The 26,561-nt window shown below is 64.6% G+C and overlaps 1 protein-coding gene across 1 annotated transcript in view; it reads right to left on the reverse strand.

Moving 5' to 3' along the window:
• Positions 1–4,273: 4,273 nt before the first annotated feature.
• LOC308261772 (mucin-5B-like) overlaps positions 4,274–26,561 on the reverse strand; it is a gene marked incomplete at both ends in the record, with an annotated part of 37,051 nt that continues 14,763 nt past the window's right edge. The window contains 35 exons of the mRNA XM_080693896.1: positions 4,274–4,466; positions 5,020–5,128; positions 5,264–5,309; positions 5,395–5,517; positions 5,620–5,706; positions 6,354–6,569; positions 6,808–6,845; positions 6,930–7,034; positions 7,304–7,481; positions 7,695–7,726; positions 8,061–8,161; positions 8,402–8,474; positions 8,549–8,718; positions 8,816–9,038; positions 9,163–9,349; positions 9,574–9,824; positions 10,456–10,627; positions 10,910–11,100; positions 11,270–17,638; positions 18,046–18,243; positions 18,323–18,366; positions 18,569–18,713; positions 18,830–18,958; positions 19,287–19,443; positions 20,741–20,980; positions 21,479–21,658; positions 22,416–22,529; positions 22,603–22,741; positions 22,850–23,001; positions 23,243–23,343; positions 23,592–23,647; positions 24,680–24,935; positions 25,155–25,281; positions 25,912–26,006; positions 26,210–26,374. Of these exons, the coding sequence (XP_080550022.1) occupies positions 4,274–4,466; positions 5,020–5,128; positions 5,264–5,309; positions 5,395–5,517; positions 5,620–5,706; positions 6,354–6,569; positions 6,808–6,845; positions 6,930–7,034; positions 7,304–7,481; positions 7,695–7,726; positions 8,061–8,161; positions 8,402–8,474; positions 8,549–8,718; positions 8,816–9,038; positions 9,163–9,349; positions 9,574–9,824; positions 10,456–10,627; positions 10,910–11,100; positions 11,270–17,638; positions 18,046–18,243; positions 18,323–18,366; positions 18,569–18,713; positions 18,830–18,958; positions 19,287–19,443; positions 20,741–20,980; positions 21,479–21,658; positions 22,416–22,529; positions 22,603–22,741; positions 22,850–23,001; positions 23,243–23,343; positions 23,592–23,647; positions 24,680–24,935; positions 25,155–25,281; positions 25,912–26,006; positions 26,210–26,374 (11,162 nt within the window). The remainder of the gene's footprint in view (positions 4,467–5,019; positions 5,129–5,263; positions 5,310–5,394; positions 5,518–5,619; positions 5,707–6,353; positions 6,570–6,807; positions 6,846–6,929; positions 7,035–7,303; positions 7,482–7,694; positions 7,727–8,060; positions 8,162–8,401; positions 8,475–8,548; positions 8,719–8,815; positions 9,039–9,162; positions 9,350–9,573; positions 9,825–10,455; positions 10,628–10,909; positions 11,101–11,269; positions 17,639–18,045; positions 18,244–18,322; positions 18,367–18,568; positions 18,714–18,829; positions 18,959–19,286; positions 19,444–20,740; positions 20,981–21,478; positions 21,659–22,415; positions 22,530–22,602; positions 22,742–22,849; positions 23,002–23,242; positions 23,344–23,591; positions 23,648–24,679; positions 24,936–25,154; positions 25,282–25,911; positions 26,007–26,209; positions 26,375–26,561) is intronic.

Here is a 26,561-nt window from a genome sequence, read left to right on the forward strand (position 1 = left end):
CCAAGGGTCCCACAGACCTCCCCTGTTCCCTCGTAGGATGGCGTAGGGGAAGCCAGGGACATTTCACTGGGGAGCCAGCACCACACGCTGGAGTGGACAGCAAGCCTGCCCCGCCACCATGGCCCTCGACCCTGCTGAGTCCCCAGCAGGTGGCCCTGGACAAGTGTCTTCTGTAGTGAGCCTGCTGGTAGGGTTGGCTCCTGGCTCAGGGCTGCCGCCACCTCACAGGGACTCAGGTCCCAAGGCCAGGCGCTCACAACCAGGCTGAGGCCCACCCTGGTGGCAAGGGCTCCCACGGTCTGGACTGAAGTCCAGCCCGAGTCAGAGCCCCAGGTCTGGGGTTGAGGCTGGGTGCCCAACGGCAGAACTTGCCTGGAACCAGGTGTGAAGGGATGGTTCAGGTGGACCTGCTCTTGGCTCTGCCTCAGTGGTGGAGTCCTGGACGGGACCCTGGGCAGGACTGCCCTTGAGCACAGACCTGGCGTGGTACTTGCTCCTGGCCCAGGGTCTCAGCTGCTCTTGACGGCCTGGCAGTACAGCTCGTCCAGGCCAGACGGTGGCTTCAGGAGTGTCCAGGCACCAGGCTCAGGGCTGCTCGAGGATGCGGCTTTCCTCTGCTCACTGAGCTTTCAGTGGGGACCACGGGACTGGACATGCCACCCAGTGCTGGCAGGATCCGAGGTCAGCAGCTGGTGGGGTGGCCCATGCCGCCCAGCCGCACACCAGACAAGACTCGCAGGCCCAAGCAGAAGGCCACGGAGGCAGAGTCGGGCAGCCCTGTGCGGGAGCCTCGGAGCCCCTTCCATGGCCTGGCCGGAACCAAGGCTCCAATCATCCAAGGCCTGTGGTCCGTCTTGCCAGTGAGGCAGGATAGGAGAAATAACAGTAATAGAAATGGGGGAGAAAGGAAGGCCGTGTCTTGAGTCTAAACGCTCCACGATGGCCTCACCTCCACCCTGAGTGTGCTTTCCTTCACACCTACACTCCTGAAAGGTCAGTCAGTGTCAGCGCCACGCATCCAGTTACTGGCTCTTACACCTGTCAACCTACAGAACACATGGCAGACTGATACGTGCAGTCTAGACTGAAACTTACTTCCTTTCTTTCTTCCTTTCTTTCTTTCTTTTTTTGTGGTATTGGTGATGGAACCCAGGCACATTCCACCTCCGAGTTACACCCCAGCCCTATTTTGTATTCTTTATTTTGAAACAGGGTCTCACTGAGTTGCAGAGGGCCTCACTAACTGGGCTGTCGTCATACTGCAGTCCTCCTGTCTCAGCCTCTCAAATGCTGGGACGACAAGCGTGCGCCACCATGCCCAGACTAGGCCTAAAGTCTTCGAAGGCTCAGCTCGTCCCCCTCACGTGCTCACCATTTGCCCACCCCTCATGGAAGTCCTGTATAAAGAAGAGCCCTGCGATCCCGAAGCACGCCCCCCCCCTTCTGCGTTCTCTCTTGAATGCATATTGCTTACTTTCCTGGAGGAACCTCTGCTCTGCTCTAACCAGCACACGCTGACATTCTTTCCTGTCACATGTGCCAAGATCCCACAGAGCCCTAGTTGAACCGACTCTTGCTTGACGTGGGGACACCTCTTTCCAGGAATACAGCAGAGAGCGGTGGTTTACTGAGACCCTTCTTCCAAGGACAGCCCAGCGTGCTGCATAACATATTTACCAACTCTTCCTGCCCTTGCTTGTTTTCTTTGCGATGCTGGGGATGGAATCTGGGCCCCATGCATGCTCGCAAGTGCTCTACCACTGAACTACACCCTAGCCCTCCTCCTGGAGCTTTTTAAAGGACGTCAGTGGGCAGAGGGGCCCGGAGAGGCGAGCGCAACCCACCGGAGCTGTAACCCTTGCGGCTCCACAGGGCAGAGCGTGAGGCATCAGAATGAGTGCGCGGGGCCCAGCCACTGAAATGCTAACATGGAAGGCGTGCATTTCTCTCAGTCCACAGACAGCACAGCCTCATCGAAGTCTCGCCAGCCAGGTGTTATTGCCGTCGTAAGAAACAGACGGAGCCCAGGGGACTGCCCAGAGACCTTGACAGGCAGCTGCAACCACAGCGGGGCGCAGCAGAGGGGCCAGACCCCTGCTGCACGGCACTCAAACGTCACTCCTTGGGCGGATTCAGAGCTTGCGGTGGGCCAGGCACGGTGGCCCAGAGCAACTCGGGAGGCAGAGGCAGGAGGATGCAAGTGTGAGGCCAGCCTGGGCAACTTAGCAAGAACCTGTCTCAAAATAAATAATGAAAGGGCTGTGGATGAAGCTCGGTGACAGAGCACTCCTCGGTTCAATTCTAAGTATCACCACAAAAAAACAAAAGAAAAATTCATTATAGTGGAAAGTGAAACTATTGTGTTTTCAGGAATTAACCTGGAAGATAAGATTCCTGATCCCAGGGCAACAAAGGGGTTTCGTGTGTGTGTGGTACTAGGGGTCAAACCCAGGGCGTTCTACCTCTGAGCCATACCCCTAGCCCTTCAGCCCTTTTTATTTTTTATTTTGCAATAGAGTCTTGATAGGTTTCTGAGGTTCTCCGTGTGTTGCCAAGGCTGGCTTTGCACCTGTGATCCTCCTGTCTCAGCCTCCTGAGCGAGTAGTGTTCCATCAGACCCAGAGGCGCTGGTGAGCCTGTTGTGATGGTGGCATTCTGTCGTGGTGCTGTTTGCCGGTGTGCTGCTGCCTTTGGTGCGCTGGAGTGGGCGCTCTCTGGTCGCCCTGCACGGTGGGAGGTGGCCTCCGGAATTCCCGCGTGTGTGGCAGTGATGCTAGCGCCCGAGGCAGGTGACGTGTGTGACAGGTGAGCACACATTTCCAGGTGGGAAGGGCCCAGCCATAGGCTCTGCAGGTACGACTCTGAGGTGCAGGTCAACAGGGAGGTTGGCCCCTTGTCACCTGCCATCCCTGAAGCACGCCCCTGCAGCTCCTTAGCCCCTGGACCACCTCTGGTCCAGACCTGGGCGGGCAGGTCGGAAGGGTACAGCTCTGGCCATGACCACCGGGGGCACCTGCTCTGGGGCGGGGGAACCCGCTGAGGTTTCCTCGGCTCCTGGCCACACCGTCTGCCTCCCCGGGTAGCAGCCCCACTCGTGACCACCCCTTGGCACTTGGAGGTTGTTTCTTGCCTCTGTGCAGCCACACCCAGAGCTGGGGCCTCCTCTGTGTCCCCCATGCTGTGCGTGGGTCCTGGTGGGAGGGCATTTCCAAGCCGTGGCCTTCCGGCTGACCTGTGATCGGCCACCAGCCATGGGGTATTCTCTGGTCTGGACAGAGGGACAGAGAAGAAAGCGGATGTCCGGCCCTCGTGGGCTGAGAGCAGAAAGGCCACGTGCGCAGGTTACTTGTGACTGTGCCGGCCACTCCCAGGGCTGGCAGTAGCCTGTGCCCCGTGCGTGTCTCTGACTGGGCGTCTGGCCAATCTCCTTGCCCTGGCAGCCTTTGCATGCAAACCAGGTCCCTCAGTCTACTCCCACATCCAAGTGGTGGCTAGGCTATGTCAGGGCCTTGGCCAGTGCACCCACAGCCTGAGACTGACCTCCAGTGGTGCCCAGGGCCCTGCCCATCTCTCCCAGTGACCCTCCAGCCCCTGGGTCCTGCTGGATCCTGCCCTGTCTTCAGCAGCTGGAACAAGGCCCGGCGAAGGTTGGAGGAAAAGATGCCAGGACAGATACACACAGAATGCCAGGGTTTATTGCAGCTTAGGGCTGATGAGCCAGGGGCACTTGGCCAGCCCCCCGGAACCCCCAGCCATGGGAGCCTCAGCCCAGGTACCCTCCAGCAAGCTTTGAGGGCAGATGTGGGCAGGCAGCCCTCTAGCCAGATGCCCCTCCTGGCGCTGGCCTGGCTTGGACAGGCCGCAGGAGGCACCGGCGGAGGACCGTGCTCGTGGCTGCTGTGGGTTGGGGGCACTGGCACCCTGCTGAGGAGCGGCACCACACAGGGGCTCAGCTTTGCCTCAGGGTCTGGGTGCCATCAGGGAAGGTCAAGCCCCAGGTGGGGCAGGGGTCCCATGGCAGAGGTCCAGTTGTGGAGGACCTCTGAGGCCGGGACCTGCCTCTGCCCTGCTCAGATGGGCCCTCGCCAGCCCATTCCAGGGGTGCCAACTTTACCCACTGGGCAGGTGGAAGGCTGGGCAGAGGCGGTGGGAGCCTGAAGGGTTTGTGGGGTCTGGTCCACCGAAGAACCAGACCTGGCCAGGGGCACATGTTCCAGCTCCAGGCAAGGAACCCGGGCAGGGAACCTGGGCCCAGTGTCCTCGGCAGTGGCCCCTAGACGGGGGTGTTCGTGGAAGCCGCAGATGGCGAGGCGCAGAATGAGGAGCAGTGGCACTCGTCCACCAGGGTGAAGGTGTGCTGGAGGGCCGTGCCGTCGGGGCACCGCAGCATCATGGACTCCTCGTGGGTCCTGGCCTCCTGGCAGCAGGCGCACTGGTGCTGCATGGACTGAGCCTCCATTGAGTACCTGCAGACACAAGCTGTCCTCAGCGCGGCCCCGGGGCCCCGGCTCCTGGTGCTGCCCTGCCCACAGGTGTTCCCTGAGCACCAGCCACCCTCCTAGGTGCTCTTAGAGCCCTGCTCCACCTTCTGTGGCCCCGTGACTCTGCCCCGAGCCAGCCTCTCCGATCACTGGCCCCGTCAACCCCTCCCCTGGGACCCGCCCTCTGCCCTAAGCCAGCCTATGACCTGTCCTCTGGCCCAGCCCTCCCGCCCGCCCCTGCTCTCAGCTGGCCACCACCCCGGGGCCGTCTGGGGGTCTGCGGAGCACTCCACCACTGCCCACCCCTGGACCAGGTCCACATTGGAGGTGCCCGTCCCTCAATCCGGCTCCACCCAGGCCACCCCTGGCCTGGCTGGGAGGTCAGTTGCAGGCTCTGTGCAGGTGAACGTGGAAAGAGGGCTCCCTCCCACCTTCCTATCGCGGGCTTGGCCTCCTGACCAGAGCAGGGCAGCCAGCCAGCAGATGGGCCTGGGGGCGTCAGCTCAGCCACACTCCTGGATGAGGCCAGCCAACTCACGTGGACGTCCCAGGGCAGAGGCCCTCGCAGAATGTGACGTTGACTGCGGCCTCCGACTGGCAGCCCTGGTGTTGCAGAGTGATCGTGTTGAATTGCACTCGGCATTTGTCTAGGAAGAAGACAGGCAGGCACAGAGCCCGCCCGCACTGTGAGGTCCTGGAGGGGGCGCCCCCATAAATAACCACCCCTTCCCGCACTCTGGGACAAAGGTGGGGCCGGGGTGGGGGAGCCAGCCTCCACCTACCCTCCTCCTCACAGGAGTAGCAGCAGCCGACCCTCCTGAGGACCCCCTGTGGGCAAGACAGGACAGGCTGGGGAGCGAGGCCTGGGGCCGGGGCCGGCCGAGGTCTGCGTGGGGCGGGGCTCAGCACGTACCCTGCAGCTGGACACCAGGGGGCAAGGCACAGGCTGCGGGGTGAGCACGAGCACCCCGCGCTGCTCCGCGCAGTAGTACACTGTGCAGTTGTCCACACGGCTGTTGATCCAGGTCTCGTTGACCTGGACACAAGGCAGAGAATGAGGCCAGGTGGAGGCCGGCGTGCCCATGGCTCTCCAGGGAGGGGCCTGCCCTCCACACCGCCCGTGGTCCCTCGCTGGCACCTGGACTAGCTGGCCCTCCGTGGTGAGGCAGGAGGCCTGCACACACTTCCCACAGCACTCGCCGTCTTTCTTCCTGTACTGGAAGCCCTGTGGGGACAGAGCGGGACAGGTGTTTCCCTGGCCCCAGTGCCTACCTAGCAGTATCTGCCTGGGGCATGTCCCTGCCCAGAGCCACACCCTCACTTCCCACAGTGGGCAGCTGCTTATATTTATTTATTTATTTATTTATTTATTTATTTATTTACTTATTTATTTATTTTGTGCGGTACTGGGAATGGAACCCCGGGGCATTCTACCTCTGAGCTACACCCACAGGCCTATTTTTTTATTCTTTATTTTGAAACAGGGTCTCACTGAGTTGCAAAGGGCTTTGCTAAGTAGCTGAGTCTGGCTGCAAACCGTGATCCTCCTGTCTCAGCCTCCCAAATGCTGGGATTACAAGCGTGCGCCACCATGCCTGGTTTATTTGTTTACTTTTCCTTTTTGCAGTATTCAGGATGGAACGCAGGGGCATTCTACCTCCAAGCTACATCTCCAGCCCTAGTTTTTATTTTTTATTTTGAGGCTGTCCATGAATATGGATCCTCCCGTCTCAGCCTCCCAAATGCTGGGATTATAAGTGTCTGCCACCACATCTGGCTCGCAGTGGGCAGCTTCTATCAGGCACTACTGCCCTCCAGGACCCTGGTCCTCACCCCATCCCATCAGCCTGTAGGTCCTGTCCCCCAGCCCACTTGGTCTCCAACCCTCCCTTGGGGAAAAGCAAGACCCAGTGTGGGCTGCTGGAGTGCCAGGTGGCCGGGCGCCTCCATGGCCGCGGGGCGCCAGTTCACCTGGGGGCAGGCCGTGTTGCAGATGTCCTTTTCACACTGCACCGTGAGGTTGCGGGTGCCCAGAGCGACGCAGGTGCACGTGTGGCAGGGAATGGCCCCGGGGAAGGTGGCACCGACCTGCAGTGGCACCGAGGGGACAGCAGCCATGACCCTCCTCACCTAGGACCCTGTCCCCTCCAAGTGGGATGCAGATGTGTCTCGGGCGGAGGACAGGGGGGATGGTGTGGAGCCCGGCTTCTGGCTTCCTGGGGTCCCTGACGGAGTACCCACCCCTTGTCCTGGCTCCCAGGGGTCTCGTGGAGGAGTAGGGGTGGAGGGGTACCCCGTGTCCCACCCTGCCTGGGCAGAGTCTTACCCCATAGACGGTGCCGTTGTATGTGCATAGCTTAGGCTCTGAAAGGAAAGATTCTGTCTGAGCGAGGAAGCCGGGCCTCCCTGCCCAGCCCCACCCGGCGAAGTCCCGGGCCACCCACTCACCGCAGCTGTAGCTGGGGCAGCAGTTGTCCTCATCCTGGGTACTAGTCACCTCCTCCTCTGGCCTACAGGTGGGGAACTTCTGGGGGCAGGTTTTCGTGTTGCAGACTGGGGAGAGACGGGCCCCGTCAGGGCCGCCGCTCTGCCGGCCGGCCACCACCCCGTGCCCCCGAAGGTGCTGGTCCCAGGCGTGTTTTTCCCTTGGGGGAGGGAGTGCCCCGTGGCCCTCTGGGTCCCTTGGATCACCCTGAGCCTCCCCAACCCCTAGGCTGTGGCGGAGGTCAAGCCGGCCGCCTGCCCACGGCCAGGCGGGGCCGAGCTGCTGTGCCCGGTCGCCCTGGGGAGCTGACTGCCCGCCTCCTGCCAGCGGCGCTCACCACACAGCGTCTCATTACAGCACTGGTTGTTGGCCTGGGGCCTGGTCACGGCCACGAAGCCGGGACGTTCGCACTTCAGGGGCGAGCTCTGGGCCTCGCAGCGCACCGGCTCGCAGTGCACGGACACGGACTTCTCACACACACAGGCCTCGCAGTTGCTGAGCCACCGCTCTCCCGGCTGGAAACACCCCAACCAGGCCCCTGAGGCCCCACCTCTCCGCTGCCCTCAGCAGCCCGTCAGGCCTCGGGGTCCAGCCCTCTGCAGGCTGAGTGAGACGGACGCCCCCCGCCCCCCGGCCACGCGAGCCAGCCACCAGAGATGGGCGTCCCCTCCTCCCTCCTTCCTTGGCTCAAGCAGGGGACAAGAGCAGGTAGGGACAGAGCCACTCACAAACTTGGGGTATCCATTTGGTCCCACGCACGCTGGAAGGAAGGAGGAGAGGCGTCAGCAGGGTGCTGGGCTCTCAGCCAGGCAGGCAGGTCCAGGTGCGGACTGTGCCTCCAGGGCTGGCTGCCCGCCCGACTGGACAGAACTCCAGCCCTCCAGTGCCGAGCAGCGTGCTTGGGAAGGGCAGTGACCAATTCCCAGAGGCGGGGGCCATGCCGCGGGGTCCTGCGGGGCCCGGTGTCTGGCTGTGACCATCTCATGAGCTGCTCTGGTGGGATGGGGCCAGTAACGCATGGGGCCTGGCCGCATGGGTGAGGATGGGCACCTGAGGGGCAAGGGAATGTCCGGCGCAGGGCGCATGGTGCTTACGGCAGTCAGGCACACACTCGTCCATGTACCAGCTGAAGAGCATCTGGCCGTCAGGGCAGAAGCAGCCCTCAGTCAGCCCCCTGCTTGGAGTGGCTAGTCTCCTGAGGTGAAGAAAGCAGGGCTCTGAGCCGTAGGGCTGGAAGAATGTGCCCCTCCAGGGCTGTGGCAGAGCTGTCTACCCAAGACAGGCGTGAGGAGAGGGGGTCGTGGCCAGAGTGCCGGGCGGGGCGGATGGTCTCCGGCTGAGTCTCCGGGCTGCTGGCTCCTCTCGGTTCCTCGGGCAGGCCCTGGAGCCAGAAGAGCCTGCTGCCCTACCATCCCCCGCACCCAGTGCTTCTCACCTCCAGGAGTCACAAGATGGTGGCTGTACGGGGCCGCAGGGCTTGTACACCTTGGTGGGCGGGCACAAGAACTCTGTGGGCAGAGACAGGTATCAGACAGGTGTCCGCCGGGGCCGGGAGGCTGGAGCCCAGGGCCGCCACGCTCACCGCACTGTCCGCCGGTGGCATTTCGCCAATTCGTACACACGCCCCGCATGAGGCAGAGGGCCGCGTAGGCCTCCAGGTTTTGGCAGGGTGACGTGTCCTGGCAGCTGTCCTGCTTGCAGGTTTCGAAGAAGGGGCCAGGTGGCACAAATCTGTGGCACTCCCTAAAGACCCTAGAGGCAGGGGAGCCAGGGCAGAGTTCAGTACCTGCAGTGAGCCTGGCCCAGGGGTGCAGCGCCAGGCCCACCACACCCAACACCGCGGACTCACGGGCTCAGCAGCACCTCGCAGAGCTGCGCCCTGGGGCAGGTTGTGGAGCTGGCCGTGCTGGACATGACCTCGGGGCTGGTGCTCGGGGTTGGTCTGCTTGGCACCCTGCAGCCCTCACTGCTGCTCCCAGGCACCAGCCAACCATGGGCCATGTCCGGGCAGGAGGGGGCCACCGTGCCGTCTGGCCGCCGGCACTCGTCCTGCTGATTGTTGGTGCAGGTGCCTGGGGAGCAGGGCGGGCACCTGTCGCGTTGCTGGAACCCACTCCCGCCCCCTCCCAGCAGCTCCAGCCCGGGCCACGGGGCAGCCGGGGCAGGGGCAGCTGCAGGCCAGGCCCTGCCACTCACCACACTGGCCCTCGGTGTTGTAGTGGAAGTGGCTGTAGGAGAGCAGGATCTGGAAGATGTGCCCGTCGAAAGTGACACTCACGCCGATGGCAGGGATGTCCACGGTCATCCTGGTGCCCGTGCTTATGGACACACTCACGCCGCCCTGGCTGAAGCTTCGGCTCACCCGCTCTTGGTTGAACAGGATCTGGGGGTGTAGAGGGGGCCATAGCCAGGGGCAGGGCTGCGGAGCGTGGGGCACTGCCCTGTGGACCCCTGCTCCAAAGCGTGCGTTTCCCTTGGGGGCGCCTGCTTGGGACCAGGAGCGTGCTCTGCCCCGCTGGGGTGGCTCAGGGAAAGAAGGGCAGCCCAGGCTCCTTCTGAGGCCTGGTCTGCAGCTCGGCTCCCGCCCCCGCATGGGGCGGGGCTCACCAGGCACTCCTCCTTCCTGTTGCTGCTAGTGGTGGTGCTGAGGACGATCTCCATGGACCTGTAGTGCACGGCCAGGGCGCGGGGGCAGCTGGCACCGCCCGCCTCGCAGTACTGGTTGTACAGGAGGATGGTCAGGTTCCCGTAGCGAGGGCGGATCTCTTTCACGAGGACGTAGGTGCAGTTGCCCGAGAAGGAGTAGGAGGTACCGTCAAACGTCGAGTAATGCCAGTGGCCCCATCCGCTGCAGGAGCCTGCGGGACACACCTGGCTGCAGGTCTCCCCGCCGGGCCTCTGGAACCCGGCACCACACACTAGGCACTTGGCGCCCGGGCCTCAGCTGCCTCGTCTATAAAGTGGGCGTCACGGGCCAAATGGAGTCCCCAGGTCCATTTCTGCCCCAGGACTTGTGACTGTGGCCTCTTTGGGAAAGGAGTCTTTGAAGATGACTCACTGGGGAACCTTGAAATGGGATCGCCCTGAAGTCCATGCTGAGGTTAGAGCGAGGTGGCCCCGGGCCCCGGTGCCTGGAGCCCTGCCACTGGAAAAGGCTGGAAGGACCCTCTCCAGACCGGTCAGCCTTGACCCCAAGACTGCGAGGAAGGGACAGCGGTCGTAAGTCCTGGGTGTGGGGCGATCGCTAGGTGCCCTGCACCCTCAGGAGCAGACAGCGTCATCAAGGCCCTGGGAAGGACCCCCTGGAGCTCCGCCTGCTGCCTCTGCTCTGCTGGGTCTGGGAACTGCAGTGCTACCGCCCTTCCAGCCCTCCCCGGGGCCACTGACAGCCCTGCTCCGCCCCCCCCCCCCCCGCCCGGCCTCCCCGCCCCCCCACCCCCCCACCCCTGCCCGGCCTCCCCGCCCCTTCCCGCCCGGCAGCCTGCTCACACTCGCACTCATAGTGGAAGTGGCAGGGCTGGCTCTGGTTCTCCACTCTGACGGGCGGGTGATTGTTCACACAGGTGACATTGGGCACAGGCTCTGGCTCCAGCAGCACGATCTTGTTGTCGCCCTCACACTTGGCTCTCATGCAGTTCTCCAGGGGCCACGTCTCGTTCACCTGGCAGGGGCATTTGGGTGCTTGCCTGGGGCGGCCCACCGGACCGGTCCTCCAGCACCCACGCCCTCCCAGCTTCCACTCTGTGGCCCTGAACCGCAGTGCAGGCTGACTGGGGCCTTGGGTCCCGTGAGCCTCCCCCAAGAAGAGACAAGGATGAGGTGGCCGAGCGCCCAAGAGTCCCCAGGAGCTAGGGTGGTGCCCGACGTTGGCTGCGCTAAGCTTGCCTGGGGCCCTTGGTCCTGTGCCCACAGCCAAGAGCGGCAAAGGGCAAGGGAATCCCACCTGTCGAGGGGGCACAGTGTTGTTACAGCCAGGGGTCAAGGGCGTCAGAGAGGGCGAGGGCACGGGGGTGGACGACGCTGCTGGGAAGGGGGTGGTGCAGGGGCCCTGGAAGCGGTCGATGGCACAGTGCTGGCTGCACACGGCATAGAAGCTGCACCCAGCTCTGTCGGTCCGATTGTAGATAACATCCCCTGCCGGAGAGGAGGCCATAGAGGACGTGGCCACACTGTGGCCGAGGGCAAGGCCAGCCAGGGAAGGCGGGCGGAGGCGTGCTCCCAGATGGGGTGGGGCTGAGCATGGCGGGCGGGGAGGGTGCCCAGGTGGCCGGCACACAGAGCAGAGGCAGGTTCTGAGACTCACCGGGTGAGAACAGCTGTCCAAATGCCTGGCAGAAGCAGGGTGATGGGGAGAAGGGTGGGCTGGAGAAGGCGGTGGACCCGAGGGTGCTGTGGCCAGTGAAGGACATGGTGGACATGGTGAAGGTCAGCGGGCTGCTGTGGGAAGCTGCAGGAACATGGGTGGTCTCTGGGACAGTGGAGGGGGGAAGGGCGGTGCCGGCAGAGCCAGAGGTGGCTTGGGTTGTCGACACTGAGGGTGCGCGGCTGGAGGTGGCCGTGTTAGAGCTGGGGGCCACAGGTGAGGTGGCCGGCGTGCTCAGCAGAGGGGTTATGCGGGCAGTGCCCATGGTGGAAGAGGGGACCATGGTGGAGCCAGGTGCCATGGACGAGGTGGCCCTGGGGGTCAGCACTGAGGATGTGTGGGCCGAGGCATATGTGGTGCCTGTGGGCAGAGTGGTCCCTGTGGTCAGCTCTGGGGCTGTGGTGATGGTCCCTGGGGTAGAGGAAGGAGCTGTGGAGTATTGAGTGGTTGTGGGCAAAGAGCTCCTGGTGGTCTGTGCTGGGGTAGACCTCGGGGCCGTGGTGGAGGCAGTGGCCGTGGGGGAGGTGGTCTGGGCGGTTGTCTGCGCTGGGGTAGAGTTCAGCACCGTGGTGGAGGAGGTGGCTGTGGGGGAGGTGGTCCAGGTGGTGGGCTGCGCTGGGGTAGAGCTCACAGCTGTGGTGGAGGAGGTGGCCGTGGGAGAGGTGGCCCGGGTGGTGGTCTGCGCTGGGGTTGAGCTCGGGGCCATGGTGGAGGAGGTGGCCGTGGGGGAGGTGGCCCGGGTGGTGGTCTGCGCTGGGGTTGAGCTCGGGGCCATGGTGGAGGAGGTGGCCGTGGGAGAGGTGGCCCGGGTGGTGGTCTGCGCTGGGGTAGAGTTCAGCACCGTGGTGGAGGAGGTGGCTGTGGGGGAGGTGGTCCAGGTGGTGGGCTGCGCTGGGGTAGAGCTCACAGCTGTGGTGGAGGAGGTGGCCGTGGGGGAGGTGGCCCGGGTGGTGGTCTGCGCTGGGGTTGAGCTCGGGGCCATGGTGGAGGAGGTGGCCGTGGGGGAGGTGGCCCGGGTGGTGGTCTGCGCTGGGGTAGAGTTCAGCACCGTGGTGGAGGAGGTGGCCGTGGGGGAGGTGGCCCGGGTGGTGGTCTGCGCTGGGGTTGTGCTCGGGGCCATGGTGGAGGAGGTGGCCATGGGGGAGGTGGCCCGGGTGGTGGTCTGCGCTGGGGTTGAGCTCGGGGCCATGGTGGAGGAGGTGGCCGTGGGAGAGGTGGCCCGGGTGGTGGTCTGCGCTGGGGTAGAGTTCAGCACCGTGGTGGAGGAGGTGGCCGTGGGGGAGGTGGCCCGGGTGGTGGTCTGCGCTGGGGTTGATCTCAGGGCCATGGTGGAGGAGGTGGCCGTGGGGGAGATGGCCCGGGTGGTGGTCTGTGCTGGGGTAGAGCTCGCTTGCATGGTGGAGGAGGTAGCCATGGGGAAGGTGGTCTGGGCAGTTGTCTGCGCTGGGGTAGAGCTCGCCTGCATGGTGGAGGAGTTAGCCGTGGGAGAGGTGGCCCGGGTGGTGGTCTGCACTTGGGTAGAGCTCGGGGCTGTGGTGGAGGAGGTGGCTGTGGGGGAGGTGGACTGGGCGGTGGTCTGCGCTGGCGTAGAGCTCACGGCGGTGGTGGGGGCCGTCACAGTGGGTGAGGTGCTTGGGGCCCAGGTGCTGTGGGTGGGCAAGGGCAGGGCCGTGGTGCTGGTGGGCACGAAGCCCGTCCCGGGAACCGACGCCGTGGTACTGGACTGGGTGGTGGTGCAGTGGCTGGTGTCACAGCAGAGGACACGGATTTGGTAGTTGAGGCAGATCTTTTCGGGTTCCTCCTGGTCCTGGTTCCTGCACACCAGCCCCACGTCCAGGCTGCAGCTCACCACCTGCTCCAGCTCCTGCAGGGGCTTGCTGGGCTGGTCCGCAGCACGGCACTCCAGGGCCTGGGGCTGTTCGCACAGGGGCACTCCAGACGCACGGATGTTGGCGTAGGTCTCGTATTCGCCCCCCAGGGCCCCGGGGATGGGGAGGCTTTGGTCGAGCCAGCCTGTCCAGGCGCACCGAGGCCGGCAGGCCGTGGGCCTCACCTGCGGCGTCGGGGTGAGTCCCGCGGTGGAGCCCTCGGGGGCTGACGTGGTGTTGGACGTGGCCCAGGCTGTGTGTGCGGCAGTGCTGGGGGGCACGGGAGCGGTCGTGGACGGGGAGGTGGCCCTGGTTGTCACCACTGTGATGCCTGAAGTAGCGGGCGTGTGGGGCGTCTCTGGCAGTGCCGTGGGCGAATGGCTGGGTGGGGAGGGCCTGCTGGCTGTGGTCAGGGTCCCGGGGAGTGGCTGCCCCGAGGTGGAGCTGAAGCCGGCGGCCGTGGTCAAGGTTGTGGGGGGACTGGAGATGCCCCCGGTGGTCGTGGAGAGGGTGGAGCCGCCCCCGGTGGTTCTGGTGATGGGCTTCGGCAGTGGGGACGCGCGTGTGGCCGTGGTGGTCACAGCCTTGGTGCGGGGCCTGGGCGTGGGCATGGTGGAGGTGGCCGGTGGGGCGGCCGTCCCGGGGCAGCGGCTGTAGTCATTGCAGCAGAGAAACCTCACGTTGTAGTTGAAACACATGCGGGAGCCGCCCCGCTGGTCCTTGTTCCTGCAGACCAGCCCGGTCTCCAGGCTGCAGCTGACCACCTGCCCGACCTGGTCGATGCTCACCTCGGGGTAGTTCTCCGCGCGGCACTCGATCCTCACGGGCTGCGGGCACAGCGCGCCGCCCGCGGCTCTGATGTTGTCGTAGGTCTCCGAGTCGCCACCCTGTATCCCCGAAGTGGGGGAGTCCATGTCAAACCACTCGGTCCACTCGCACTTGGGCTGGCAGCGCGTGGTGCCGAGGCTGGGGGTGGCCGTGGCTGCGGTGCTCAGCGGGGTCTGTGACGCGGGTGTGCTGGGCTGGGCTCGGGAGGTAGACAGCTGGCGGGTCGACGTCAGACTCGTGGTCAGAGGCTCTGTGGGCCGGGGGCCGGCTGTGCTTGTCGGCAGCCCTGTTGTGGTGGTGGCTGGGGACATGTGTGTCGTCACTGAGGGTGACGCGGATGGCGGTGACGTGCTCCTCGTGCGAGGCGCCGCTGTGTTTGGGGGCGGAGTCACACTGGTCGGAAGGACCACCGTGGTGCGCTCAGGGGTGGGGGTTCCTGCGGTGGTCAGCTCTCGGGTTGAGCCAGGGGTCCCTGGGGTGGAGGAGGAAGCTGTGGAGTGTTCAGTGGTCATGGGCAGAGTGGTCCTGGTGTTCAGCTCTCGGGTTGAGCCAGGGGTCCCAGGGGTGGAGGAGGGAGCCGTTGAGTGTTTGGTGGTCGTGGGCAGAGTGGTCCTGGCGGTCAGCTCTGAAGTTGTGCCAGGGGTCCCCGGAGTGGAGGAGGGAGCTGTGGAGTGTTCCGTGGTCGTGGGCAGAGTGGTCCTGGTGGTCAGCTCTCGGGTTGAGCCAGGGGTCCCCGGAGTGGAGGAGGGAGCCGTTGAGTGTTTGGTGGTCGTGGGCAGAGTGGTCCTGGCGGTCAGCTCTGAAGTTGTGCCAGGGGTCCCCGGAGTGGAGGAGGGAGCTGTGGAGTGTTCCGTGGTCGTGGGCAGAGTGGTCCTGGTGGTCAGCTCTCGGGTTGAGCCAGGGGTCCCCGGAGTGGAGGAGGGAGCCGTGGAGTGTTCCGTGGTTGTGGGCAGAGTGGTCCTGGTGGTCAGCTCTCGGGTTGAGCCAGGGGTCCCCGGGGTGGAGGAGGGAGCCGTGGAGTGTTCCGTGGTCGTGGGCAGAGTGGTCCTGGTGGTCAGCTCTCGGGTTGAGCCAGGGGTCCCCGGGGTGGAGGAGGGAGCCGTGGAGTGTTCCGTGGTCGTGGGCAGAGTGGTCCTGGTGGTCAGCTCTCGGGTTGAGCCAGGGGTCCCCGGGGTGGAGGAGGGAGCCGTGGAGTGTTCCGTGGTCGTGGGCAGAGTGGTCCTGGTGGTCAGCTCTCGGGTTGAGCCAGGGGTCCCCGGGGTGGAGGAGGGAGCCGTGGAGTGTTCCGTGGTCGTGGGCAGAGTGGTCCTGGTGGTCAGCTCTCGGGTTGAGCCAGGGGTCCCCGGGGTGGAGGAGGGAGCCGTGGAGTGTTCCGTGGTCGTGGGCAGAGTGGTCCTGGTGGTCAGCTCTCGGGTTGAGCCAGGGGTCCCCGGGGTGGAGGAGGGAGCCGTGGAGTGTTCCGTGGTTGTGGGCAGAGTGGTCCTGGTGGTCAGCTCTTGGGTTGAGCCAGGGGTCCCCGGAGTGGAGGAGGGAGCCGTGGAGTGTTCGGTGGTCGTGGGCAGAGTGGTCCTGGTGGTCAGCTCTGAAGTTGAGCCAGGGGTCCCCGGGGTGGAGGAGGGAGCCGTGTAGTGTTCGGTAGTTTTGGGCAGAGTGGTTCTGGTGGTCAGCTCTGGAGTTTTGCCAGAGGTTCCAGGGGTGGAGGAAGAGCCTGTGGAGTATTTAGTTGTTATGGGAAAAGTAGTCCCGGTGGTCAGTGCTAGGGTTGTGTGAATGGTCTCTGGGGTAGAGCTCGCCTGCATGGTAGAGGAGGTGGCTGTGGGGGAGGTGGTCCGGGTGGTGGTCTGTGCTGGGGTAGAGCTCACAGCCGTGGTGGAGGAGGGAGCCGTGGGAGAGGTGGTCTGGGCAGTTGTCTGCACTGGGGTAGAGTTCAGGGCTGTGGTGGAGGAGGTGGCTGTGGGGGAGGTGGTCCAGGCGGTGGTCTGCTCTGGGGTTGAGCTCTGGGCCGTGGTTGAGGTGGCCGTGGGGGAGGTGGCCCGGGTGGTGGTCTGCGCTGGGGTAGAGCTCGCAGCCGTGGTTGAGGTGGCTGTGGGGGAGGTGGCCTGGGTGGTGGTCTGCGCTGGGGTAGAGCTCGCCTGCATGGTGGAGGAGGTGGCCGTTGGGGAGGTGGTCCGGGTGGTGGTCTGTGCTGGGGTAGAGCTCACAGCCGTGGTGGAGGAGGTGGCCGTGGGGGAGGTGGTCTGGGCGGTTGTCTGCGCTGGGGTAGAGTTCAGCACCGTGGTGGAGGAGGTGGCTGTGGGGGAGGTGGTCCAGGCGGTGGTCTGTGCTGGGGTTGAGCTCACAGCCGTGGTGGAGGAGGTAGCCGTGGGAGAGGTGGCCTGGGTGTTGGTCTGCTCTGGGATTGAGCTCGGCGGTGACATGCTCCTCGTGCGAGGCGCCGCTGTGTTCGGGGGCGGGGTCACGCTGGTTGGCAGGACCTCTGTGGTGCCCTCAGGGGTGGAGGGTGCTGAGGACTGGGAAGGCACTGTTGAGCTCTCTGTGAAGCCCGTGACCACGGTGCTGGTTAGCCTGGGGCGCCTGCTGGCGGCCGTGGTGCTGGTGAGGGGAGCTGAGGTCACCCCTGGGCTGCCAGTGGACTGTGGCTGTTTGGACGGGGCCTGGGCGGCCGTGGTGGCCGTCTCTCGCGTGGTGGCCTGCGCGGGCAAGGTTGCAGTGCCCCTGCAGTGGTCGCTGCTGCAGCACTGTGCGCGGATCCTGTAGTTGAAGCACATGGGGAAGGGCTGCTCCTGGTCCTTGTTGTGACACACCAGGCCGCTGTGGAGGTCGCAGGTCACCCGCTGACCCAGCTGGTCCACGGGCTTCCCGGGGAACATCTCCGCCTCACACTCGATGGCCTGCGGTTGCGCGCAGATCTCTCCCCCCGCCGCCCTGACCCTGTCGAAAGTCTCAATGTCTTCCCCGGCACTCTCAGATTTGGGGTAGCTTGTATCGAACCACTCTGTCCACTGACATCGGGGCTGGCAGGTGGTGGCGCCAGGGGCCAGGGTGCTACTGGCCGAGCTGGTCACTGGCACGACCAGCGGGGTGGACGTGGCCTGCGTGCTGAGTGTCACCGTGGTCCGGAAGGTGAGTGTTACCGGTGGGGTGGTCTTTTTGGGTGCCGGGGTCTGGGAAAGGCTGGGCAAGGACCAAGGTTGGGCTGTACTGGGGGCCAGCGTAGGCAGGGAGGTCTCCGAGGTGGTCTCTGGCTGGGAGGAAAGGGTGCTGGTTGCTAGGGAGGTGGAGGGCCCACAGGGCACGTGGTCGCAGCATAGAACCCGCAGCTCGTAGTTGTGGCAGAGTGGGGGGCTCTGCTCCCTGTTGCGGCACACCAGACCCCGGGCCACGTCACAGTCCACCTTCTGGCCCACAGTCTGCAGGGATACGCCGGGGAGCATCTCTGCTTGGCACTCGATGGCGGCAGGGTCCTGGCACACCGGGTACCCCCTCTGCCTCAGGTTCTGAAACGTTTCAAAGTCCCCGCCTCCCATGCCGGACTCTGGACGGCCACTGTCATACCAGGCTGACCAGCGGCAGACTTCACGAACACACACGGTGGACGGGGCGGGTTCCGAGCCTGTGGAGGTGGGAGGGCAGTCAGCCTCCTCTGGCCCTTGCCACACTCCAGGAGGAGCAGGTGACAGGTGGCCCCACCCAGGGCTGTCCCAAGCCTCCCTGCGTGCTTTCCCGCCTGCAGGGTTAGGCCTGGCGGGTCTCGAGGGAGCTCACTGGCTGGGGTGGCCTGGGCTGAGGGCAAGATGGTTCAGGAGGATTTATGGCACCTGGGGACTTTGCCAAGAATTTAGGGATACCCTGATTACGTGCTGGGATAGTGGGCATCATGGACCCCCGGCAGGGCCCAGGCAGCAGCCAGGAGGTCAAGATCCAGGGGTTCCCCCGCGTCTCCCCTGTCCTAGACATGGCCCAGCTTCTATTGCACGATGGCCCAGGGCCAGCGCTCCTGGAGAGCTTAGTGGGCCTTACCTGTCGTGGAGACAGGAGCTGCGCTGGTGGTAAAGGTGAATGGTGTTGTGGACAGGACTTCAGGACAATCCACGGCTTTCCGGATTACAGTCCCGTTGTCTCCGCAGATGGCAGTCAAGCAGCCACCCAGGCCGTCAGTGGTGTTGTAGATGACGTCCTTGTAGTGGTAGGTCTCGCCCTCATAGGTGCACGTGCAGGCTGGGGGTCGGCAGGTACCAGCTCACAGGAGCTGCCCAGCCACGGCCCAGCCCCAACCCCATCCATCGGCTTGTCTTACCTGCAAGGCTGTGAGCACACTGGAGGCCAGCAGGAGTGCAGCGACTGGAGGGAGAGCGGGTGCTGAGGGTGTGTGGTGCACGCCCACTGCCCCCCTCCCCGTCCCTTGGCCCACCGCCCCGCCCACAGCCCACTGCCCGCCCCGCAGCCCATTGCCCCACCCACTGCCCGCACCCCAAGGCCCACCGCCAGCCCCGTGGCCCGCCACCCCGCCCACAGCCCACCGCCAGCCCCGTGGCCCGCGCACCAGCTCTGGCAGTTCTCAGAGGTGGGCACCGTCGTGTTGATGTCGTGGTAATTTCCATCCTCATCGTAGCAGCCACACTGGGCCACACACTTCATCTGGTCCTCGTTGAAGAAGGGCTGGCCGGGCGGGCACTTGGGGTAGCAGCCTGGGGTGGGCAAGGGTGCTCACTGGGTCCCCGCCCACTGGAAGCAGAGATGCTTCAAGGGAAGGGGGCCCCGCGCAGGGTGTGGGCCTGGGGTCTCGCCCAGGACCCCTGCTCACCTTCCAGGCCAGGCAGCTCGACCAGGCAGTGTCCACTGGGGTTCCGGCAGGTTTTCAGGCAGGGGGCGCCGCAGGGCTGGTAGTGCCACTCACACTCGCCCTGGGAGTTGTAGTAGTCGCAGAACAGGGCTAGGCAGAGAGCGCAGGGCTAAGCGGGTGCCCGCTAGGCCAGGCAGGGGGGCAGGTACACTTTCTAGGATGGCTTCCCCAGCCTGCCCCCACAGCCCACCCTCGAGACCCAGCCCATCCTGGAGCAGCCAGTGGCCTGGCACAGATCTGCATCTGTGCCCAAGGTCATGCGCACGCGCGCGTGCACACACACACACACACACACACACGTTGGGCACCTGCGTGCCTACGTCCATCGGGACCCACAGTCAGGCCAGGACGTAGGCACGGGCTGCGCCTCCTCCTCCCGCCAGCCGCCCCTCAGCACCACGGACAGAGCCCCACTCACGGCAGATGTCGGGCGTCCGCCAGGACACGCACACGCCCGCGTCGTGGCAGGCCTGGGCGTAGGCGGCCACGGCGGTGCAGAAACACTCGCAGTCTCCCCCCGAGTCGCAGGCACACGCATCACCCACGCAGGCCTCGTAGTACTTGGTGGGCTCCACCTGGGGCGGGGGCAGAGCTGTGCCTCAGTGGGGACATCACCTGCTTCTGTCTGGGACAGTGTCCTGGCAGGTCCCTGGAGCAGTAGCACGTCACAACCCCCATCAGCCATCCGAGATCCCTGTCCCGAGCTGTAAGCACCGTTGGCTCACGCCAAAGGGGACGGCCTGCGCCGGCCTCTTCAGCTCACCTGCAACGCGCCCGCACTCCCACTCCCTGGGTCCTTGTATCTTGTGAATCTGGCCATGTGGCCCAGAGTGTCCGGCCCACCTGGGCCTCGCCCTGGCCTGGCCTCCACCCTGGCGTCTTGGCTTGCTCAATTCTAACGTGCTGCCTTCCGCCTCACCTCGGCCTTCCTGCTGAGCAGCCTGGTGGTCCCCCACTTGGGCACCATGCAGAGCCCTGCCCTGAACACCCTGAGGTCTCACTCCCCCAAAGGTGCTGTGAGAGCAGGTTTCATCCCCCATTCACTGGGAGAGCCTGGCGCCCGTGAACAGGCCCGGAAAAAGTGGTGATGGCATTGATCAACTCCCAGGCTGGCACGCTCCTGGGCAGTGTGGGTCCCTGCCCTGACAACCAGGAGCTGCTTTCCCCAGGACACCGGGGTGTGAAGTCTTGACCCATACTGCTTCCAGGAAGCAGACCCTGGTGTGGACCGCGTTCTCACTTGGGCCCTGCAGGTGATCTCTGAAGCTGAGGTCAGCCTTGTCTGCCACTAAGGCCCCTCTAGGCCAGGGAGGAGGGTAACCTAAGATACACCTCTGAGAGCTGCCAGGGGCTCCTCAGAGGCGCAGGTGCGCTGGCTGCCAGCTGCTTCCACATGAGCCTTCTGTGCGCTGCTTGAGGTCCCAAGTTAGGAAACAGCGTTCCCAAGCAGGCAGTCGGCCTCGGCTGAAGCCACGGGAGACGGCTTCTGGAAGTCTCCAGTCACCGCTTCCTCTGGGGAAACCTGCCTAGCTTCCTGTGTTGTGAACTAGACAGGTCTGGGGCCATCAGGGAAGATGTCAAGGGCCCTCAGCTGGGAGCCTTTGATGGGACATGTGGTCAAGGGCGGGCCCCCAAATAGTGGAGCTGGCTCTGTTCTGGGCATGAAGATCGCCAGCACCTGCCTGGTAGGAGATCAGACCAGGGACCCCATAACTCTGGACCACATGCTATGTGCCACGGTCAGATCAAAACAGTCCTCAGAGGATGCCCAGCCTGGGTCAGACGTCACCACCACCAGAAAGTGAGACACAACTGCAAGCCCACCAGCCCCTGCCCACCAGGCCCACAGCTCTGGGCCACGCTGAGCACTACCTGAGAGTGGCAGGCCTCGAAGACCGCGCTGTTGATGATGCTGCACTGCCTCTGGGCCCAGGCCTTGCGGTACGGGTTGGCAGTGCAGGGGTCCCTGGGCACCAGGGCATCTGGGCAAGTTGGGGAGAACTTCCAGCTGTTTCCAAACTCCAGCACATTGCCCACCACGGCCTGGCTCCGCGTGGTGAAGTCGTTTAGGGCATTGCCGTCAAAGTTCCCGCACAGGCCACAGACCTTGCCCTGCAGAGGCAGAGAGAGAGATGGAGCCAGGCAGCTGGGGGAGGGGCACAGGCCCCGCCATGCAGAGAGAGAGAGAGAGAGAGAGAGAGAGAGAGAGAGAGAGAGAGAGAGAGAGAGAGGCGCAGAGAGAGGGAGCCCGGCAGCTGTGGGCGGGGCGCAGACCCTGCCATGCAGAGCCACAGAGAGAGATGGGGCCTGGATGGCCAAGGCGGTGGCACAGAGCCAGAGTGTGGGCACTGGCTCTCCTGGCCAGTGCCCGTGAACTTGCAAGGACAGCAGGGCTAAAGCGGGCTCTGGGGTAGGCAGGTGGGCAACGCTTGCCCCCCGTGGAATCCTGTGCCAGTGAGGAGGTGGAGCTGGCCAGTGCTCTGGTGCCCCATTGGTAGGTGTGTTCCCAGCATGCCCCTCTCAGAACCTGAATGGAATGGCCTCATCCCCCAGGGCTCAGCGGGTTCCCCGCAGGGCCAGGACAGGAGCCGGGTCCTCAGATGGACTCACCTTGTAATGCTGCTGCAGCCGGATGAACACGCTGGTCTTGCGGTCCCAGGACACAACCATCCCGCCGCGGGTCTCGATGACCAGGAAGATGCCCATGGAGCGGATCTTGTAGGGCAGAGCCCCGCCCTGCCCCCTTTCCACCACCTTGAAGGTGCCCTCGTGAAGGGTCAGCTCATAGCCCTGCAGATGGAGACACACGGCATGGGGAGCTGGGGCCGGGGCAGGCCACGCGTCAGCGGCTCGTGGTGTGAGGGGCTGTGGTCAGGGCTGGCGGAAAGGGCTGCTGGCCAGCTCTCAGGCTGAGAGCCAGCAAAAGAGCCCTCGAGGCTCTGGTCCAGCTGCTCAGCACAGGCCTGCCATGTCACTCTCCTCTCTAGCCCCTCCACCCTCGAGCGAGCCCCAGCCAACAAGCCTGCTTTCTGTGCTGGGACTGGTCCCCCTTTGCTGGAGATGGCTGTCCCCGGTGTGCTGAGGTGGACCGAGGCCCCAGTCGAACCCCCAGGACCTGTGACTGTGGCCCTCTTGGGAAAAGGGTTTTTGTAGATGACTCAGTGGGGGATCTTGGAATGGCCTCACCAGAATGCGCTGGGCGGGGCTTAAAGCCCTTAATAGTGTCCTAGGAAGGGACAGCGGAGAGTCACAGAGATCACCACAGAGATCACGAGAAGAGGGAAGGAGGGATTGGAGCAGCGTGGCCACAACCCAAGGATGCCTGGAGTCCCCAAACTGGAGAAGGCAGGAAGGAGCCTGCCAGAGCCTCTGTAGGGAGGTGGCCCTGCCTGCCTTGACTGGGTTTCCAGCCGTGACAGCAGGGGTCTGCAGGCCTCGGTTCTGGCTGGGGTTCTACTAGTCTCAGCACACAGCAGTGTAGCCAAGAGCCCAGGGCTCCTTCAGGGGCTTGGAGAGAGGGAGCAGGCCCCCATGGCACAGTGCCCACCTCCAGGAAGATCTTGATGGCCTTGGAGCAGGTGGTGCCCGTGGTCCCACAGGGCACATTCTCAGTGAGGATTTGGAAGGTCCCGCCAGCGCTGGCATTGCCCCCGCAGTAGTCCTGGGCAGCGAGAGAGGGAGCGTTGGCCAGGGCCCGAGCGGGCAGGCCCATGGGAGGGCCCGGGGCCACCCACCTGTGCCAGTGTGTACTCGCAGCTGCCCTCGAAGGCATAGCGCTCCCCGTCAAAGGTGAGGAAGTGGCCGTCTCCATAGGCCACGCAGGTGCTCAGGCAGGGTGCCTGGCTGCATTCCCACCGGCGGCTCCTGCAAGTACTGTGGAGGGGTGCCTGCTCGTGGGCCAGCCCATGCCAGAGGCACCTGGCCAGCTCAGCCCACAGCCGGGACACCTCCCTGCCCACTGCCATGACGACCCGGACTCACCAGGTGTTGCAGTCCACCTGGATGGTCTCCCCAGGCCTGTAGCTGGCCTCGTTGTGCATGCAGGGGCAGTCCTCCGCTGCCACGCAGCCCCCTTTGCCGTCTGCCACCAGCCCGTCGGGGCACACGCAGCCCGAGACGCAGTGTGAGCTGAACTGTGGGGTGCAAGGGGCCTAGTCAGGGGCTGGGAGAAGGGCTTACTCCTCTGTCCCTGTTCAGGGTCCCAGGACACCAAACCCATGGGCGCTGTCCACCCTGGGGGTGGGCACACAGAGGCCACGAAGGGGATGGAACCACTGGCCACATCAGGACCCCTGAGCCCGCAGCGGCTGCGTCCCCACCGCTCCCCACCCATGGGGACCGTGGAGGCATCCTGGCGGTGCCCAGAAGACTCACGCAGTCCATGTCCAGAGTGTGGCAGCTTCGGAGGCACTCGACCCCAGAGGTGCCTGCAGAGGCATTGCTGCAGTCCAGGTACACCATGGGCGCTGCGCATCCTGGGGGGGGCAAACACGTGGGAGGGGCCCAGAGCGGGCCAGCCTGACCCCCAGCCCACCGAGCCCTTCCTGCGGATCGAGTTTCTGGCCCACGCTTCCATGCCGCGGCAAGTGCAGCTCTACGTGACCCGGCCCAGGGCCTGACCTGCAGGGCGCCCACCACGGTGCCGGATGGGGACCTGCTGCCCGCTGGGGCTGCGCAGCGCCCAGGCAGTGCTGGGCAGGGCGGGGCGGGGCGGGAGTGTTACCTGCGCTGTTTTGCAGTGTGTCTCCCAGGCAGGTCAGCTTCCCGGTGGCACATGAGCTACAAGAGACAGACCCCTGCTCCTGGACCAGCCCTCGGCCCGCTGCGCCCCAGGCCTCAGCACCTCCTCCCTGCCAGGGTCTCTATGAGGCCCCAAATCCCGAAAAGGTGCTCCGTGGGCGCGAAGGCAGCTGGACAGGTGTGGGGTAGGACCCTCAGCGGTGTCAGCCTGGATCGTGAGTGCCCCCAGCGGCCCAGGCGTGGGGGCACTATAGGAGCTGGGGCCTGGAGGGAGGAAGTTAGGACGCTGGGGGGGTGCCCTCAGGGGACGCTGAGGCCCGGCTCCCTTCCTCTCCACAGATGAGCGCTTTCAGTGACACTGCCTCGCTGGGGCACTGAAATCATGGGCTGGGTCCTCTCCACTGTGAGCCGCAACAAAGCTTCTCTCTTTATTTTTTATTTTATTTGTGGTACCGGGGGTGGAACACAGGGTCGTTCTACCTCTGAGCTACACCCCCAGCCCTATTTTTTAGTCTTTATTTTGAAACAGGGTCAGTCTCACTGAGTTGCAAAGGGCCTCACTAAGTAGCTGAGGCTGGCCGCAAACTGCGATCCTCCTGTCCCAGCCTCCCAGATGCTGGGACCACAAGCGTGCGCCACCACGCCCGGCTGCTTCTTGTTGTTATTATTGTTGTTGTGGTGGTGGTGGTGCTGGTACTGGGGATGGAATCATGGAATCCAGGGGCATTGTACCTCCGAGCTACACCCCCAGCCCTAATTTTTTAGGGTTGTTATTGTTGAAACAGGATCTCAATGAGTTGCCAATGGCCTCGCTAAGTAGCTGAGGCCGTCCGCGAACCGTGATCCTCCCATCTCAGCCTCCCCAATGCTGGGATTACAAGCGTGGGCCACTATGCCCGGCTTAACCTTCTCTCTTTTCTTTAGTAACAGAAAGCTAACTAACATGGCTTATAAAGAAGTCGTCCTTAAGGCCAGGTGGGGCAGGCAGGGGCGCACCCTCCTGGCCCCAGCAGAGCGCTCTCCAGCAGGACGTCCCCAGGTACATCCGCCCCGGCCTTCCGCCGTCCTTACCATAGCACGCTGCCGTCCTGCATGACCTCCCCAGGGGCCACCACGGCGCCGTGCAGGTAGCAGGGACACTCGTGGGCAGGCACGCACACGCCTACATCGTTCAGGAAGGTCCCGGCCGCGCAGGTGCAGCCGTCCACGGGCACAAAGGGGACTTCGCAGGTGACGTCGGCCTGGCTCAGGGCACGGCAGGTGGGCGTGCAGCTGCTCACCACGTAGGCGTAGCTCTGGGACTTGGGGCAGTTCTTCATGTACTTGGCTGCGGTAGGCAGGGGTGAGGGGCCGGGTCAGAGGCTGGCACTCCCCCCTCCAGTGACTAGACTTGAACTGCACGCTGAAGGTCATGAAGACAGGCAGGCCTTGGCCGAGAGCCCCGTGCACGAGGTGGCTGCCCCTGGGTCCCGGGCACCCCGCGAGCCCTGGCTGAGAGTCACGTGGGGTCCCCAGTCGCCTGCGCCCTTCCGGGAGCCGCACTCACCGCAGACGCCATCCCTCCAGCCGCGCAGCAGCACGCCCTTGGCGGCGCAGGCGTGCACGTAGGCGGACAGGGCGGCGCACAGGCAGTCCTCGCTCTTCTCACAGTTGCACGTGTCGAACATGCAGTTCTGGGGCGGAGCGGCGGCGTCGGGTCAGGGGTGGCCCCGGGCCTCAGTGGCCCTCCCGCCTCCGACCCGGGCTGGGAGCTGGGCCTGGGGGAGCTGCCCAAGGGTGGGAGGTCGCGATGGGGGACTGAGGAAGGCACACAGCGGCAAGCTCAGCACCCCTGCGGTCCTCATGGGGTGTGGCTGGGTCCGCCTTACACATGGAGACTGAATCAGTGAGGGGAGACCGAGGCAGGGGCTGGCGGGAGGCTGTTTGTGGGATAGGATGGCCTGCTGCCTGGAGACAGGGGTCAGATCAAGAGCGTTACAGGGCTTTGGGCTCCCAAGTGGCCGTGAAGCTGCCGTTAAGTGTTGAATCATGTCCCCACTAAGCTGGGCTGGAGACCTTCTCCAGGGCCGGCAGGGGGCTTCATGTGGGAAGGGTCTCTGCAGATGTAAATGGGTGAGCAGGAGGCAGCCCTGTTCCAGAGACGTGGCACAGACAGCCACGTGAAGGCTGAGGCAGGAGGACCCTCCCCAGAGCCTCCGGGCACGAGTCTGGGGCGGCACTATCCACTCCCAGGTGGGTTGGGGGAGCCTGAGGGAAGGGGCTCCTGCTGCCCACACCCGGGCCTGCAGGCCACAGTCTCTCACCGAATAGAAGGGCGCAGGGTTGACAGTGGAGTGGCAGGCGGCGAAGGCGCCGGCAGGGTCGGTCATCCGTGAGCACCAGTGCTGGGCATAGTTCTCTGGGAGGGGAATGGACACTGCCCCTCACCTGCCTCCCAGGCTCTGCCCCTCAGGCCAGGACTGGGATCTGGGGTGTGGGCTCCCGGGCCTGTCTCCCTCCTCAACCATAGCGCCCTCAAGCCTGCCTGCCCGCCCGGGCTCCCTCCCCTCCCCAGGGTCAGGAAGGGCTGTCCTGGGGCCAGGTGCCGGGGGACACAGGTACCGTTCTCCACGCTGAGCGAGCAGGGGTCCTCGAAGCTGTTCTTGGAGTTGGGGCAGGAGGCCTGGGTCTTCCAGGTGTTGGAGAAGGCGGCGCCTGTGCCCTCCACCACGCCGCTGAGGGCGGTGAAGTCATCCGCCTGGTTCTGGTTGAAGTTCCCGCACAGGCCTGAGGCCGGGAGCCAGGGGATTAGCGGCCCGTCCAGCCGGGTCCATTCTCCCCAGGACACTGCTTGTCCCTCTTGACGCTGCCAGGAGGCAGGCCGGCCTGAGAGCCCCTTCCTCAGACTTGCTTCCAGAAACATCTGCAGATAAGCCTCCGTGCGGGCCAGCCTGTGCCCACTCACTGTCCTGCC

The sequence above is a fragment of the Muscardinus avellanarius genome (genome assembly GCF_963383645.1).
Source record: "Muscardinus avellanarius genome assembly, chromosome: 1".
Taxonomy (NCBI): Eukaryota; Metazoa; Chordata; class Mammalia; order Rodentia; family Gliridae; genus Muscardinus; species Muscardinus avellanarius.